At 44.8% G+C, this 17,024-nt stretch overlaps 1 protein-coding gene across 1 annotated transcript in view; it reads left to right on the forward strand.

The window, feature by feature from the left end:
- LOC115076231 (IgGFc-binding protein-like) overlaps nucleotides 1–17,024 on the forward strand; it is a 116,725-nt gene that overhangs the window by 20,790 nt on the left and 78,911 nt on the right. Inside the window, exons 2-3 of the mRNA XM_029577452.1 lie at nucleotides 1,313–1,653; nucleotides 11,175–11,748. Of these exons, the coding sequence (XP_029433312.1) occupies nucleotides 1,313–1,653; nucleotides 11,175–11,748 (915 nt within the window). The remainder of the gene's footprint in view (nucleotides 1–1,312; nucleotides 1,654–11,174; nucleotides 11,749–17,024) is intronic.

Consider the following 17,024-nt stretch of genomic DNA (forward strand, 5'->3'; position numbering starts at 1 on the left):
CTTTTGATGCCATTCCTCTTGCTGTGTTGTTCTACACCTACAATTTATTCTTTAAATTGCCAGTGCTGCTGCTGCTCCAAGTCTCTCTTTGGACCTGTCAGTATTTCTACCTCTGCTCCAGTGGAGTTCTAGGTTCTTTTCAGATTTCCCTATGGTATTTGTGACAATCGAATGCTTTACATGGACCTTACTGAGTTATGTTTAATGGTTTCATGCCCTCTTGGACTATTCTCAATCCTTCCCTCACCGTTCTTACTATTGGTCTTATCCTGAAATTAGCCTTTGATGGATTATACCACAGAAAATGGAAGACCAACCCCAAGCCTGAACCCCTAGCCCCTTTCCCAAATGATGCCAAATGAAAACTATAGCAGGTGTTCTCCAGGGATTTCCTCTCACTTCTCCCTCTCTAGGGTCAATGATGTTCCCATCTTCTAGCTTCTTGATGGTTCGATTAGTTTCTTGCCCTATATATTATATGCAGGTATGAAGTCTGATTTGCACATCAGGAGCACCACCGGCCTCCTGAAAGATTTTTTCTAACTTCTTCCTGCCCAAGGATAGTAAGTTCCCCATCTTCCTGCTTCTAGATATTTCAGTAACTCTTTTCTGCTGTATAGATGCAGGTCTGAAATCCAATTTGCACATCATGATCAAAGAAAACATCCTCCAGAGATTTCCTCTGACTTCTCCCTACCCATGGCTTTTCTACCAATTTGGTTGGTGCACTTGGCACCTCATTTGAAGCCTTGGGATGTTCCTACCACTGGCAATGGCTGACCTGCACCTCTAATGGTGCTTTGGGGTCTTCATGAGACTTTTGTGCTGATTAAACCCTGTCTCAGTGTCTTGGCATTTTTCCTGCTACCTTTGCTGCTTTAGTTCCTCTTCATGGTACCTTGGGAAGTTCTTGCCGTTTTTAGTGCCATTTTACCCCTACGATGCCTTGGGCTATTCATGAGACTTTTCATGCTGTTAGACATAGTCTTGGAGTGCTCCTCTCACGTCTGATGATATCTACTCATAAGTTTTATTAGAACTGATTAGAAAATCCCAATTTTGGAGACCTCAATAGGCTGCAGTGCTTTACCCATTGACATTAATGGGAAACAAATGAACAAATAGAATGAATAATTACAAAGACATTTTTTTTATCTAAAACAAACCAAATGAATGATTATGGCCTATGAAATGAATAAAGAAACCAAAATGATAAATTTTCCTCCGCAAATCACTGCTATTGCTGGATGGTCATACTATTGCTTTTTACCTTCTCTTTCTCTCACCTGCTTTTCTAAACATGTTATTCTAGGTAAACCTGTGCCTTCCTGCAACACAGTGAGGTGCAGAAAGAAGGAGACATGTAAGATGGTGAATGGTCAACCAGTGTGTGTGCCAGAATCACAAGCAGTCTGCTGGGCCTGGGGTGACCCCCACTACCACACCTTCGATGGCAAGAATTTTGATTTCCAGGGCACCTGCACCTACACCATCGCCAAGAACTGTGGGAATGATGCCACACTTCCAGATTTCAACATAGTAGCCAAGAATGAGAACCGGGGTACCACTAAGGTTTCTTATACCAGTTTTGTGACAATCCACATCTATGGATACACCATCTCGTTAGTGAGATTTGAAAAAGGTCTAGTACGGGTAAGGTGAAAATCTTTGGTTCTATTGTATTTTGTTGTATTATAATTTCTGCATTTCTAATGTGTCCTCAGAAAGGTCATACCTTTACCTTATATGGAAGAGATGAGCCTTCATATCAGTTGAATGCCTGGTTAGCAACCTTTTCAGTGTTATCATGTAGGGATGTGAATCGTGTCCTCGATCGTCTTAACGATCGATTTCGGCTGGGAGGGGGAGGGAATCGTATTGTTGCCGTTTGGGGGGGTAAAATATCGTGAAAAATCGTTAAAAATCGTTAAAAATCGAAAAATATCGAAAAATCGAAAAACCGGCACATTAAAACCCCCTAAAACCCACCCCCGACCCTTTAAATTAAATCCCCCACCAAATAACTTAAATAACCTGCGGGTCCAGCGGCGGTCCGGAACGGCAGCGGTCCGGAACGGGCTCCTGCTCTGAATCTTGTCGTCTTCAGCCGGCGCCATTTTCCAAAATGGCGCCGAAAATGGCGGCGGCCATAGACGAAAAAGATTGGACGGCAGGAGGTCCTTCCGGACCCCCGCTGGACTTTTGGCAAGTCTCGTGGGGGTCAGGAGGCCCCCCACAAGCTGGCCAAAAGTTCCTGGAGGTCCAGCGGGGGTCAGGGAGCGATTTCCCGCCGCGAATCGTTTTCCGTACGGAAAATGGCGCCGGCAGGAGATCGACTGCAGGAGGTCGTTCAGCGAGGGTTCCGGCGCCTCGCTGAACGACCTCCTGCAGTCGATCTCCTGCCGGCGCCATTTTCCGTACGAAAACGATTCGCGGCGGGAAATCGCTCCCTGACCCCCGCTGGACCTCCAGGAACTTTTGGCCAGCTTGTGGGGGGCCTCCTGACCCCCACGAGACTTGCCAAAAGTCCAGCGGGGGTCCGGAAGGACCTCCTGCCGTCCAATCTTTTTCGTCTATGGCCGCCGCCATTTTCGGCGCCATTTTGGAAAATGGCGCCGGCTGAAGACGACAAGATTCAGAGCAGGAGCCCGTTCCGGACCGCTGCCGTTCCGGACCGCCGCTGGACCCACAGGTTATTTAAGTTATTTGGGGGGGGGTTCGGGAGGGTGGGGGATTTAATTTAAAGGGTCGGGGGTGGGTTTTAGGGGGTTTTAGTGTGCCGGCTCACGATTCTAACGATTTATAACGATAAATCGTTAGAATCTGTATTGTATTGTGTTCCATAATGGTTTAAGACGATATTAAAATTATCGGACTATAATTTTAATCGTCCTAAAACGATTCACATCCCTATTATCATGAGATTTTGGTCCAGCCCTTGTTTTCTAGCTTTTGTCTTAAGGCATTTTATAGGACAATGAGGGTCAATGAAGTCGATGAGTGTTAGAAAACCAGGCTGGACTATAATTGCAATGATGACTCAATTCATCTAAATTTGGGAGTTAGCAATATTTCCTGTGGAAAGGTATTTGTTCATATTTATTTCCTTCATATTTATTTCCTGCCTTATCTTCTTTCCAGCTTGTTGCAAGCTTCCAAGTTCTCTTCCCTGTTGATTGTAACTTTGACTCATTCCTACCTACTGTTTATCTTTCGTTTACTTGAAGAGTTACCCCAGTTTTATTCTTGTTAATTGTAAACCGATCCGATATGGTTATTTACTATGAAGGTCGGTATATAAAACTGTTAAATAAATAAATAAATAAATAAATAAATAAATAAATAAATTTGTTAACTTCAGCAAACAGGGGCAGATTGTAGGAAAATATCAGCCCGGGGAATTTTTTCAGATCAGGCCCACGGGTTGTATGTCTGATAATCTTGTGTGCTTTCTATGCAACGCATGCTTCAACAGTTCTCAAAAGCATGCCAAGCTGACCCTTGAGAGGCACATAATGTTTCCTGGTGCCAACATATCTCTAATGTAAATCACATATTTTTTAAATAACTTTAAGAAGCATATTAATAACATAATAAATGAAGGATTCTAGAAGCTTCAAGTGCTAAAGAGGATCAAACCCCTCCTACACCCTCAAGACTATCGTGTACATTACAAGCCCTTTTGTTTTCCAAACTAGATTATTGCAACGCAATTTTCCTTGGTCTTCTGGCTTCCACTATTAAACCACTTCAACTTCTACAAAATGCTGCAGCAGGGTAACTCAACAACAGCAAAAGATCTGACCACATTACCCCAATTCTCAAGGAGCTACATTGGTTACCGATCCCTTACAGAGTTCAATATAAAGCTTTATTCCTCATCCATAAAGCATTATATAACAACAAAATGGAATAGATAGATGTAGTACTTCATTTCCAAATTTCACAGAGAAATCTACGCTCCACTAACACTGTGTTATGTTTTGTAAGGTTTGGGTGGACCCTTGGACACTGTGGCAGCTGACCACGCCCACGGGGGGATGTCCCGTGAGTGGCCACAGGCCAGGCTCAGCTCTGGACACACAAACACAGATTATATCATTATTTAGACAGTTTGTGAAGCCACCAGAGGTGGCGGTAGTGAGTAGAAGATGGAGCCCGGCTGGGCTAGTATTCCTCAGGGTGCTGGAACGGAGGCAGGCCCTCGAGGAGAGAGTACATGGTTCCAGGGAAACAGCTCTGAGAAGTAGATGGTAGTAGTACTCACAGATGTTGTCTGTAGTGAATTCTTCCAAGTAGAAGAGGAGATGGACACAGGCAGTGAGTCAGGGAACATGGGCCTTCGAGGAGTGAGTACCGGTTCCTGATAGCGACCTGAAAGAAGCAGAGAGGCCCCCGAGGAGCGGGTACCCCGTTAGCAGAAAAGAGTCCAATAGAAGTTGGAAGCAGAGTAGCTGGGTATGGAGAGCGAATCCCATCCTTAGGAAATCCCTTGCCAACTCAACGGCTAGCAATAAACAGTAGGCTTAAATATCCGGGCAGCGTTATGTCATCACAGGGGGACGCCCTTGAGGTTCGCGCCATAGAGGAAATAAAAATGAGGGCTGCGCGGCGCATGCCCCGTAAGGTACCTGAGGAGCATGGCAGGAGGCAGCGCCCAAGCCGGTCTGGGGACGCCGGAGAGAACGGCGGCCAGATGCCGTGGCAGCCAGACGTCCACAAGGAGCAGGAGGAGTCACAGAAAAAGAAAGGTAGGTGGAGTGAAGCCGTCGGGCAGCGATGGTTGCAACAGTATCCTCCTTCAAAGGGCGGTCTCCTCTGCGGGTACCAGGTTTTGGTTTCCAAGGATACGAGAGATGGAACTGATGGAGCATCTCTTTGTCAAGGATATTTTCCAGAGGCTCCCAAGAATTTTCTTCGGGGATGAAACCTTCCCATGAAAGAAGGTATTCCCAAGTCTTGCCTCATATTCGGACATCAAGGACGGCTTTGACCTTGTATTCTAGGTCATCTTCTGCATTGATGGGAGATGGTTCCTGAGACTTGGAAGAGAGCTCACTGAGAATGAGTGGTTTCAGAAGTGAAACATGAAAAGCGTTGGGGATGTTCAATCCAGGTGGTAGCTTCAGACTGTAAGTCATGTTGCCAAGACATTGGAGGATTGGAAATGGTCGATCGTAGCGAGGAGGAAATCAAGTGGATGGTAACTTCAGTCTAAGGTGCTTAGTGGAAAGCCAGACTTTGTCTCCAGGTTGAAAGATAAGTGCTTTGAAATGGAGAGCGTCATAACATCTTTTAGCTCGAGCACTCGCTTTGAGTAGCATTTCTTTCGTCTGAGTCCATAATTGATCGATATCAACAGCAGTGGCTTGAGCTGCTGGGGACGTCACTGAGAGCTTCAGTGGAAGTGGCGGAGATGGTAACCATTCATATACCACTTCAAAAGGTGTTGATCCAGTGGATGTTGCTGGATGAGAATTAATGGCGAATTCAGCCCATGGTAACAGTTCAGCCCCATTATTCTGATGGCAACTCACATAGGTCCGAATGAACTGTTTCAGGGTCCTATTCATCCGTTCTGTTTGGCCATTTGATTGAGGATGATAGCCTGATGAATAGTCTAGAGAGATGTCGAAAAGTTTGCACTAAGCCTTCCAGAATTTTGCCGTGAATTGTGATCCTCGATCTGATACTATGTGCTTCAGTAGGCCGTGAAGGCGAAAGATGTGGGTTATGAAGAGCTTTGCAAGCTCCAAGGTTGAAGGTAAGCCAGGCAGCATCACGAAATGGGCCATCTTGCTGAAACGGTAATATGGCCTTCAAGACCACGATTGCTCGGTGGCTGAAAGAGGCCATCAACTCTGCCTACTTGATTTGTGGCAAGTCTCTGCCAGTCGGCGTCAAGGCACACTCCACTCAGTCCCAGGTGGCTTCCTGGGCTGAGTGTCATCAAGTGTCTCTGCAAGTGATTTGCAGAGCTGCAACTTGGAAGACGTTCCAGAGAGGGGAAGATCAACTACAAAAGTCAGTAGCGATATGCATCCAGGGCTGCTCCGGAGCTGGAAGCGGTTGCAGCAATCCCCACGGTTGGCCAGAAGTAGGTTTGTGCTTGGCACAGTTGGCACAAGATCTTACATAGGAGGATGTATTTTCCTTGATAGTTGGCCACCAATAATACTTCTGGAGCTTTAGCAGGGTACTGCGTTTACCAGGATGGCCAGCCAGCTTGGAATCGTGAGCCCAATAGAGCACTTTCTTCCTGAGATGTTTAGGCATGATGGTTTTACCAGCGGGCACAGAATGGGTAGCACCCAAGATGACTTTCTTTGGGTCGATTATATGCTGAGATTCTTCTGGAACATCCTCCGAGAGAAATGAGCGTGACAGCTCTGGTTTTCTTGTCTCCGGGGCAATATTTGAGCACAAAGTCAAAACGGCTATAAAATAAGGACCATCTGGCTTGTCTATGGTTAAGACGTTGTGCATGGCGGAGATACTCTAGATTCTTATGATCTGTATACACGGTGATTTTATGTTGAGCGCCTTCGAGCCAAGGCTGCCATTCCTCGAATGCCAACTTAATAGCCAGGAGCTCCTTATCTCTGATCCCATAGTTCTTCTCTACCGGAGAGAAACGTCGCGAGAAGAAAGAGCAGGGACATAATGCTTTAGAGTCTCCTGTTTGGCTCAAGACAGCCCCCACACCGACGTCAGAGGCGTCGACCTCCACGATGAATGGCTTGTTGGGGTCTGGATGATGCAGACATGGTTCAGTGGAAAAGGCAACAAATCATTTGTTGATTTAATTCGCTTAGGTAATTCACTAAGGAAGGGTCGAAGAAGTTTCTAATTTCAAGCGTTTTGGTGAATGCTCGTTGAAAAGATGCTGAGAAGTGAGAGCAGAATGGTACATTTGCATGTACGTCTAAGAGAAATCTTTTGAGGACGTACAGGTAAAAAATTAGTTATTAGAGATACTTTAAGGTAAAAAGAAAAAATATTTTTTGGTGGAAAATTTATTGAAAATTATGTTGATTTATTTTACTAAACATAGATGAAATCCATGTAGAAATATGCGGTGGATATATGAGCAGTAGGTGATTCTTTTAAATTTCTCCTGAGGAAGCCTGTGGGAAGGCGAAACATGTTGAGATAATAAAAGAATTAAAGAATTTGTCGTTTTTCAAACGAACAATAATTTATGTAATAGGATTTTCTCTGCTTATTCAACAGTTTGTATTTAAAAATCTATAATGTACTGTAAAGAAGTTCTTGTATGTGTGTATGACTTAATCTGAGAAGATTGAGACATTTTTATGAAAAAAGGTTTGAAGAATGTGAGGGTATGTATGATGTATGAATGGAGTGAGATTTTTTTAGATGCATATTTTTGCGGGTAATATGTTAAATATTTAAATACAGTTTGTTGTAATTTTTCCAGTGTAATAAAGATTGAAAATATATGTCACTATATATGGTTTCTCATTGATAGTTTTGTGGTATATAATTAAAGTAGCCAGAATAATCATATCCTGAATCCACCAGGGCAAGAGTTTGAACTTCAGATGGTCCGCAGATAAGGGAGTGGTCATGGTAAGGCCTAAGAACAGTCCTCCCGCAGGACTTTGGCCCATCCGTTTCCTGGACGAGTTGGGCATGTTGGGACATCGTGACCAGTCTGTCCACAGTACGTACACAGGCCATGCCTCTTCCGAAGTCTTCTCTCTTATGAAGTCAGGTGACTGCGACCAAGTTGCATCGGTTCTTCTCCACTGGCGACAGGTATTGCTGGGACTATCTGGAGTGCAGGTTTAGCATGAACCTCCTTCTGAACCGGTCTAGTGGTAGGCTTGAGTTCTTTTAGCTTATCACGGAGCCGGTGGTCAATTCTAGTAGCCAAAGCCACTAGTTCATCCAGCGAGTCAGGTGTCTCACGAGCGGCCAGCTCGTCTTTCAAGCGAGTATCCAGACCTCTGAAGAAGAGGGTTTTCAGGCATTTGGAATCCCAGTATAGTTCTGTAGCAAGAGTCTTATACTCTATTGCAAAATCAGCCAGTGGTTGGTTGCCTTGCTTCAGGTCCACCAGAGTAGAACCAGCAACAGTCACTCGAGCAGGATCGTCAAAAACAGACTTAAACAAATCCAAAAATCCATCAATATCCTGCAGGATTGGATCCTTACATTCCCACAGCGTTGAGGCCCAAGACAAGGCCCTTCCATCAAGATAAGTTAGAATATAAGTAGTCTTGGCGTAGGCCGTGGGGAAGTGAGAAGGCTGTAATGCAAAATGCATGCAGTACTGATTTAGAAAACCTCTAGTCCTTTGAATCTCTCCAGAGACATGAACTGGAGCAGCCAGAGGTACAGTAGTCTTTATAGTTACTTCAGGTAACTGACCTTCATTACTGGAAGCAGCGCCTTGATTGTGCGTGTAGCTGATGGAACGCAAAAGTGAGTTTCCCCAATGCGTCTTGTTGTTTAGCAATGCGCATGGCCAGGCTCGGAATGGCCTGCAGAGCATTGAGCTGTGCTGGATCCATGGAGTTAGCAATCTGTTATGTTTTGTAAGGGTGGACCCTTGGAGACTGTGGTAGCTGACCACGCCCACAGGGGGAAGTCCCGTGAGGGGCCACAGGTCAAGCTCAGCTCTGGACACTCAAACAGATTATATCTTTATTTAGACAGTTTGTGAAGCCACCAGAGGTGGTGGTAGTGAGTAGAAGATGGAGCCTGGCTGGGCTAGTATTCCTCAGGGCGCTGGAATGGAGGCAGGCCCTCAAGGAGCGAGTACCTGGTTCTAGGGAAACAACTCTGAGGAGTAGATGGTAGTAGTACTCACAGATGGTGTCTGTAGCGAATTCTTTCAAGTAGAAGAGGAGATGTACACAGGCAGCGAGTGAGGGAACATGGGCCCTCAAGGAGCGAGTACCGGTTCCTGATAGTCCACCTGTCCATCCTGGAATTTTAATTTGGTTCTTAAAGGTTTGGGTACGATTCTTTTCGAGCCCTTGAAGAGGGCAACTATAAAGGACCTCATGTTGAAGGTGGTATTTTTGATAGCAATTTCATCGGCACGTCGGGTATCTGAATTGCAGGCATTATCATGCCGGGATCCTTTCTTGAGGATCTCCGATTCCGGGGTTAGTTTGTGGACAGTACCATCTTTTCTTCCGAAAGTGGTGTCCTCTTTTCATTTGAATCAGTCTGTGGAACTTCCTTCTTTTGCCAATGTGCATCATTCGGATCCTCTTTTGAGGGATTTGAGGAAGTTGGATGTTCGGAGGGTGCTTCTGCGTTATCTGGAAGTTACTAATCCTTTTCGTGTCTCGGATCATCTTTTTGTTCTCTGGAGTGGATCAAAGCGGGGTAATATGGCCTCCAAAACCACGATTGCTCGGTGGCTGAAAGAGGCCATCAACTCTGCCTACTTGATTTGTGGCAAGCCTCTGCCAGTCGGCGTCAAGGCGCACTCCAATCGGTCCCAGGTGGCTTCCTGGGCTGAGTGTCATCAAGTGTCTCCGCAAGAGATTTGCAGAGCTGCAACTTGGAAGACGCTGCACACCTTTACGAGGCACTACCGGCTCGATGTACAAGATCCGAGTGAGGGAAATTTCGGGATAGGCGTGTTGCGAGCGGGCCTCTCCGGTTCCCATCCCTCTTAGGTGCAGCTCTGGTACATCTCAGGAGTCTGGACTGATCCGGTATGTACAGGGAAAGAAAATTAGGTCTTACCTTCAATAATTTTCGTTCCTGTAGTACCAAGGATCAGTCCAGAGTCCCTCCCGCTGTGTGCATTAAAGTTGGGGAGAGTCCGCTACTGCTGTTTGTTTTCTTTGCTCTGCGGGTTTCCCTGCTGTTCGTAACCCTTTTTCCGGGTCTGGAGTTGTTGTTGGGGGTCAATGATCCATAGGTTTGGTTGCCTTTCCTGTACTAGTTAGTTTGGGTTGAGAATCCTTCTGCTTTTATATGCCGTAATACTGACTGACTGTGGGTGGCACCCTGGTACATATGGCAGAGCCATTCAAATCTTGCTCTGTCTCCATCAGCTGGTGTGGAGGCAAAACCTAGTAGTCTGGACTGATCCTTGGTACTACAGGAACGAAAATTATCGAAGGTAAGACCTAATTTTCTTTTAGAAAATTTTGCGCGCGCGCACACACACACATCCTGTATGCACACACACACGCACACACTATATGCACAGACACACACACACACACACTGTATGCACATACTGTATGCACAGACACACACACATACACACACACACACACACACACAAGACACTTTCCATGCATTCCAGAGGCTGGGATTTAATGCACTACTTTTTATTTTAAACAGTATGTGAATACATTATTTCTGTAAAACTGCACACACCAAATAGCAGGTGTAATTGTGTGCATGAAATTTTGCCAGGATAGTTTTCAAAGTTGACTTATGCTGGAGCATGCAAGCCTGCTTTCAAAACTGATGTAATTTATGTGCATATTTGCTGTCTGACTTTTGCATGATGTGACAAAATTATCCCCCTACGAGGGTAATTGTTCAAAGGCATTTCTATGGGTGAAATGGTGCTTTACCAGGGGAAGTGGCCTGTTATAAAATTTCCTGCCTAATACATGGGTAAACATGGTCTCAGATGTCCTGTATGCACGGACATTTACCCAGACTCAGCGGAGGAATTCCCGGGAGAAGGGGTTTGTATTTACATGCGTACATTTGCATATTTCAAAAGACGTGTAAATTTTTATGAAAAATTTCAGCATTCAAATTAGCAGTTTTGGTGGAGTAATTTTCAAAGCAGCAATGTGCATGTAAGTTGGCTTTGAAAATTGATGTATCTTGTGTGTATTTGTGCCAACGTTTTATACAGACTGTTACCAAATTACCCCTTTCAGTGATATCTGATATATTGGATATCTGATATCTATAATAATGATAATGGTAATAGTTGTTTGGGGGATAACAAAAAGATACTAGTGAAGATATTTGCAGTGGCACCAGTGGCATCATGGCAAAGGATTAAAATGCTGTTCATATCTAAATAATGGCTATGTGCAATGCATGCAAGTTTTCATGCAGTCTATCACCTTTGTGACACTATAGTAAATGTGGCCCTAGTGATGATAATGCAGAAGCTGACAATGGCCATTGGTATGTTCTTCTTCTTGTAGGTGGACAATCAGCTCTTGCGTTTGCCTATCACTTTGAATGGCGGGAAACTCCAACTTTACCAGACAGGGGACTCTCTTCTCATCCAGACTGACTTCACTCTGAAAGTGTACTTTGACTGGTACTTCCACTTAAAACTGGAGATATCCAGCAGCTACTTTGAGAGTATCTGCGGCATGTGCGGCAACTACAACGGGAACCCTAATGACGATTTTATGACTCCAGAGGGGGTGACAGCTCCCAACCCTATTGATTTTGGAAAAAGCTGGAAGGTAGAAGATGGTGACAGGTTTTGCTGGCACAACTGCGATGGAGTGTGCAAAACGTGCAGCCAGGATTTGCAGAAGAAGTATGAGAACGAGTTCCTCTGTGGCTTGATCACCAAGCAGGTGGACGGACCCTTCAGAGAGTGCCATCCTGTGATTGACCCCAAAATCTTCCTGGATAACTGTGTGTACGACATGTGCATGACTGATGGCTTCAAGCAAAGCCTGTGCCAGGCTTTGAAGACATATAGTGAAGCCTGCCAGAGGAAGAATGTTGTCATCTATGAATGGAGGAAAACATCTGGATGCCGTGAGTAAAGCATTAAATATAGTGTACAATAGCAGGCATTTTACATTTTATTTATTTATTTATTTAACATTTTTATATACCGAAATTCATGTAGCAATGTTACATATCATTTTGGTTTACATTATAACATTAAAACACGCATGAAAGAATGCGATTACATCGAACAGGTAGATAAACTTGGATCAAGTAACTTGGGAATAACGTACAGTGAATACTAAACGGTAATGAGATTTTAGACTAAGGGTCTAGGAGTCACGGTACATGGTGTACATGTTTGGATAGATTGCCATCCACACACATACTCCAATCACACAATCCTTTCCTCCGCGCAGACATCCCGAGATATCTCCACTTACCTGCCCCTACTCCCCTCCTACACCCTCACACGTATCTACTCCATGCAAACCTACAACCTACCACACGCGCCTCCCCACATACACGTTTACAAGCAGCCACCGACCCACACGCACAATCCTCCTCATACACATCCTCCACAGACAATCTCCCTACCATACCCCCACATATTCCAATATGCTCCGGTGGAGCGCACTGTTAACCCACGTTTGGACGCGGGTAATAGCCGTCCAACCCCCCCAAAACTAATAGCGCCCGCAACATGCAAATGCATGTTGATGGCCCTATTAGTTATTGTCGCGCGATTCAGTAAGTAAAATGTGCAGCCAAGCCGTAGGTAATTAATTAATGCCAAAGGTAGGCATTAATTTCTGCCAGCACCGGGAAAGTGCACAGAAAAGCAGTAAAACAGCTTTTCTGTGTACCATCGGAGGTCCCAAAAATTAAAATTAAAATCGGCCCATGCCCCGAAAACTGGATGCTCAATTTTGCCAGCGTCCGGTTTCCGAACCCATGGCTGTCATGAGAAAATGACTCAGTGACTCAGGCAGAAAGGACCAGGGTCCACATCAGAGTAGGCAACAGTCCAGCAGCACCCTATGTGCATCTTTCAACATGCATGCTTTCTTTTGCTGAGATTTCGGCCTGGCTCCAAATTTATGTCTTAAGCAAAATCTGCACTATTTCAGAATTCCATAAAATAAAGGATTTGTGGAATATTTGCAGATTTTTTTTTCGCACAATTTTCAGTGACTCATTTTAAGGAGGGATTTGTTTGGCAAGAGCCTTAAATTTGGTTCATACACAAAAGTGATGGAAACATACAAAATGGTTAGGCTTTTGAAAATGTGTTCGTCTGAGTCTTAAATCTGGTCTTAGCATTTATTATAATCATCCCCTTCTCCTTACCACTTTGCTGTAACTTTTCAAGTAGGTTTGTGCTTCCATGAATCAATAGGGAGGCGCTTTCATTTGAAACAAAAAAAGAAATCCAGTTTGTTATTTCATTTACTTTCAGTTTGAAAATGGAACAAAAGAAAAACAAACCATATTCTCTTTGCTTTTCTATTTATTTATTTTTTTTAAAAGGTACCAAAAGCCAGCTCCGGCCTAATTATTTTTTAAAATATTCCTGGGTTCTCTTCTCTAAGTCTGTGCCTACTCTCTATTATCTTACCCCTTCTTCTGCATCTTCATAGACTGGGATGATCTCCACTTGGTCTTGTCTCGATTCATAGTAACCATAGTAATGATGACAGATAAAGACTAAATGGTCCATCCAGTCTGCCCAGCAATTTGCTTATGGTATCAACTGCTGCTCTGTGCAGGTTACCCCCATGAGTCCTGTTAAGGATAGTAACTGCCACTCTAGGCAAGTTACCCCTATGTGGAAATGTTACACCACCCCCTTTCTTCATTTCCAATCTCAAGCCTTTAGGGATCCGAAGTGTTTGTCCCATGCCAGAACCAATGTCAGGAAGTATTTCATCACGGAGAGGGTGGTGGATGCCTGAAATGCCCTTCTAAAGGAGGTGGTGAAGAGAAAACCAGACATGGAATTCAAAGGAGCATGGGATAAACACTGTGGATCCATAAAGTCTAGAGGTCGTGAATGAAGAGTGGGTGGCTCGCGGGAATGATGGCTACTACCTGGAGATAATACCCTTATTCAATAAACATACACACAGTTAATGCGACTCCAACATTGCTCTAAGCTTCAACAGCAAGAGGAAATGTGGACAAAAGGATTTGCATTCATAAAAAAGCGGGGAGTAGCTTGCTTGTTACGGCGGTTACTACCCCAAACGAAATAAGCCTGATACTTCACTTTCAATGCATATCCAGTATAGCTGCTTCAACGGCAGGGGAGAAAGACTGATACTTCATACATATCCAGCATAGCTCTCTGCTTCAATGGCAGTGGAGAAAGACCGATACTTCACGCATATCCAGCATAGCTCTCTGCTTCAACGGCAGGGGAGAAAGACTGATACTTCACGCATATCCAGCATAGCTCTCTGCTTCAATGGCAGGGGGAATGAAGAAAAGTGGATCTATATACAGACAACAACCAACAAGGACTGAATTACATAGTCTGGGTAAACAAATAAGCATGAGTATAGCTTGCTTATTGAGGCGGTTACTACCCCTAACTAATTAAGCTTGATATTTCACTTAGATGCAGTTCCAACACTGCTCTCTACATTAATGGTAGGGGTGGAAGGGAAATAGAACCAAAAGGTTACCAAGAGCCAAGAGAAACAGATAAGTATGAGAAAAAAAAAGTGCAAAGCTTGCTGGGCAGACTGGATGGGCCGTTTGGTCTTCTTCTGCCGTCATTTCTATGTTTCTATGTTTCTATATTTACTGTTCTTGTCTTCACCACCTCTTCTGGGAAGGCATTCCTGTCTATTATTTTTTAGATATGGTCTTCAGAACTGATAACAGTATACCAGGTGAGGCCTCACCAAGAACCTGTACAAGGACATTATCATTTCCCTATTCCTGCTAGTTATTCCTCTATGCAACCTAACATCTTTCTGGCTTTAGCTACCGCCTTGTCACATTGCTTCGTTGCCTTCAGATCAACAGTCACAATCACCCAAGGTCCCTCTCCTGGTCTGTGCACAGTAGTCTTTCACCCCCCATCACATACAGCTCTTTTAGATTTCCGCATCCCAGGTGCATGACTCTGCATTTCTTGGCACTGAATACCAGCTGCCAAATCTTCGACCACTCTTCAAGCTCTCTTAAATCAATTTTCATTCTATGTACTCCTTCATGCATGTCCACTCTGATGCATATCTTGGTATTATCCGCCAAAAGGCAAACTTTTCCTTCTAATCCCTCCACAATGTTGCTAACGAAGATATTGAAAAGATGACATTTTTTGAAGAGGTGAATAAACATGGACAAAAGTGAACCGGTAGATGTGCTACATTTGGATTTTAAAAGATGTTTGACAAAGTTCCTCATGAGAGGCTTCTTAGAAAACTTAAAAGTCATGGGATAGGAGGAGATGTCCTTTTGTGGATTGCAAACTGGTTAAAAGACAGGAAACAGAGCAGAATTAAATGGTCTGTTTTCACAGTGGAAAATGGTAAACAGTGGAGTGGCTCAGGGATTTGTACTTGGACCAGTGCTTTTCAATATATTTATAAATGATCTTGAAAGAGGTATGATGAGTGAGGTATCAAACTTGCAGATGACACAAAATTATTCACAGTAGTTAAATCACAAGCGGATTGTGATAAATTGTTGGAGGACCTTGAGAGACTGGAAGATTTGGCGTCCATAAGGCAGATGAAATATAATATGGACTAGTGCAAGGTGATGCATATAGGGAAAAATAACCCATGCTGTAGTTGGGTTGGCAACAGGTCTCCACGCTTTCTAATCATGTACTTCGTTGCTACTCCTGTTTCTGTACCTGCTCCAGTTCCAGTACCTGCTCCAGTTCCTGTTCCTACTTTCCTTCTGACAGACCTCCTTGGCTTTGACCCTCTGCTCGGACCTGACCGTGCCTCTAGCCGCCTGCCTCAACTTTCTGCTTGGACCTGACCTTGTCTCTAGCCGCCTGCCTCGACTCTCTGCTTGGACCTGACCTTGTCACTTTCCACCTGCCTTGACCCACATCTGGACCCGACCTTGGATATCGTCCCTTCCTTCTGGGATCCTCTGTCTCCGCTGCCACCTGTCACTCTGCCTCTGGACATCTTCTCCAGGATCAACCACGCGGAGGCCCACCTAAGTCCAGCCAGGCCCAGTATCCAAAGGCTCAACCTGCGAGGAATGAGGGCTGGTATTGGCGAAACTCCAGTCGGCCTCCGCTTTCCGCTTGGCCTCGCCTCCTGATGGTGGGACTTGTGGGGGCTTCCCCCACGTATGGTGCCAACACCACCTTGGGCTAAGGGTCCATCTTTGCAAAGGTTGCCATGGCCATGGACCCAGCGGAGCCATCAGCTCTCCAGGCCATTCCGGGCCTGGATCTGAAGATCCAGGAACAGCAGCGGTTCCTTGAGGCGTTGGCTACATCCATCGACATCCATCGACTGCCTCAATGCTTATCTGGACTCTCATCCAGGCTCTGCAGCTTCCATGCCTGTCTCATCCTCATCTCATCCTCAGGCACCTCCTCATTCTCAGGCACCAGCTTTTCCAGCTAGGGCTATACTCTCCCTACCTGTTCCACCCCGTTTCAATGGGGACCCGAAGCTTTGTAGGGGCTTCATAAATCAGTGTTATATGCAGTTTGCCTTGCAACCGTCCGTGTTCCAGGATGATCTCACGAAGGTGATGTTCATCATCTCTCGCCTAGAAGGCAAGGCGCTGGCTTGGGCTTCTCCCTTATGGGAGAGAGCGGACTTTCTTCTCCAAGAGTTATCACACTTCGTCACCACCTTCCTTTGATGATCCAGATAGGCAGGCTACAGTGAGTTTGAATTTTCTGCATTTATGGCAAGGTCGTTGAGCACTCAATGCGTGTACTAAGAACATAAGAACATAAGAATTTGCCATGCTGGGTAAGACCAAGGGTCCATCAAGCCCAGCATCCTGTTTCCAACAGAGGCCAAGCCAGGCCACAAGAACCTGGCAATTACCCAAACACTAAGAATATCCCATGCTACTGATGCAATTAATAGCAGTGGCTATTCCCTAAGTAAACTTGATTAATAGCAGTTAATGGACTTCTCCTCCAAGAACTTATTCAAACCTTTTTTGAACCCAGCTACACTAACTGCACTAACCACATCCTCTGGCAACAAATTCCAGAGCTTTATTGTGCGTTGAGTGAAAAAGAATTTTCTCAGATTAGTCTTAAATGTGCCACCTGTTAACTTCATGGAATGCCCCCTAGTCCTTCTATTATCTGAAAGTGTAAATAACCGATTCACATCTACTCATTCAAGACCTCTCATTAT

Source organism: Rhinatrema bivittatum, chromosome 14, assembly GCF_901001135.1.
Source record: "Rhinatrema bivittatum chromosome 14, aRhiBiv1.1, whole genome shotgun sequence".
In the NCBI taxonomy this organism is placed as follows: Eukaryota; Metazoa; Chordata; class Amphibia; order Gymnophiona; family Rhinatrematidae; genus Rhinatrema; species Rhinatrema bivittatum.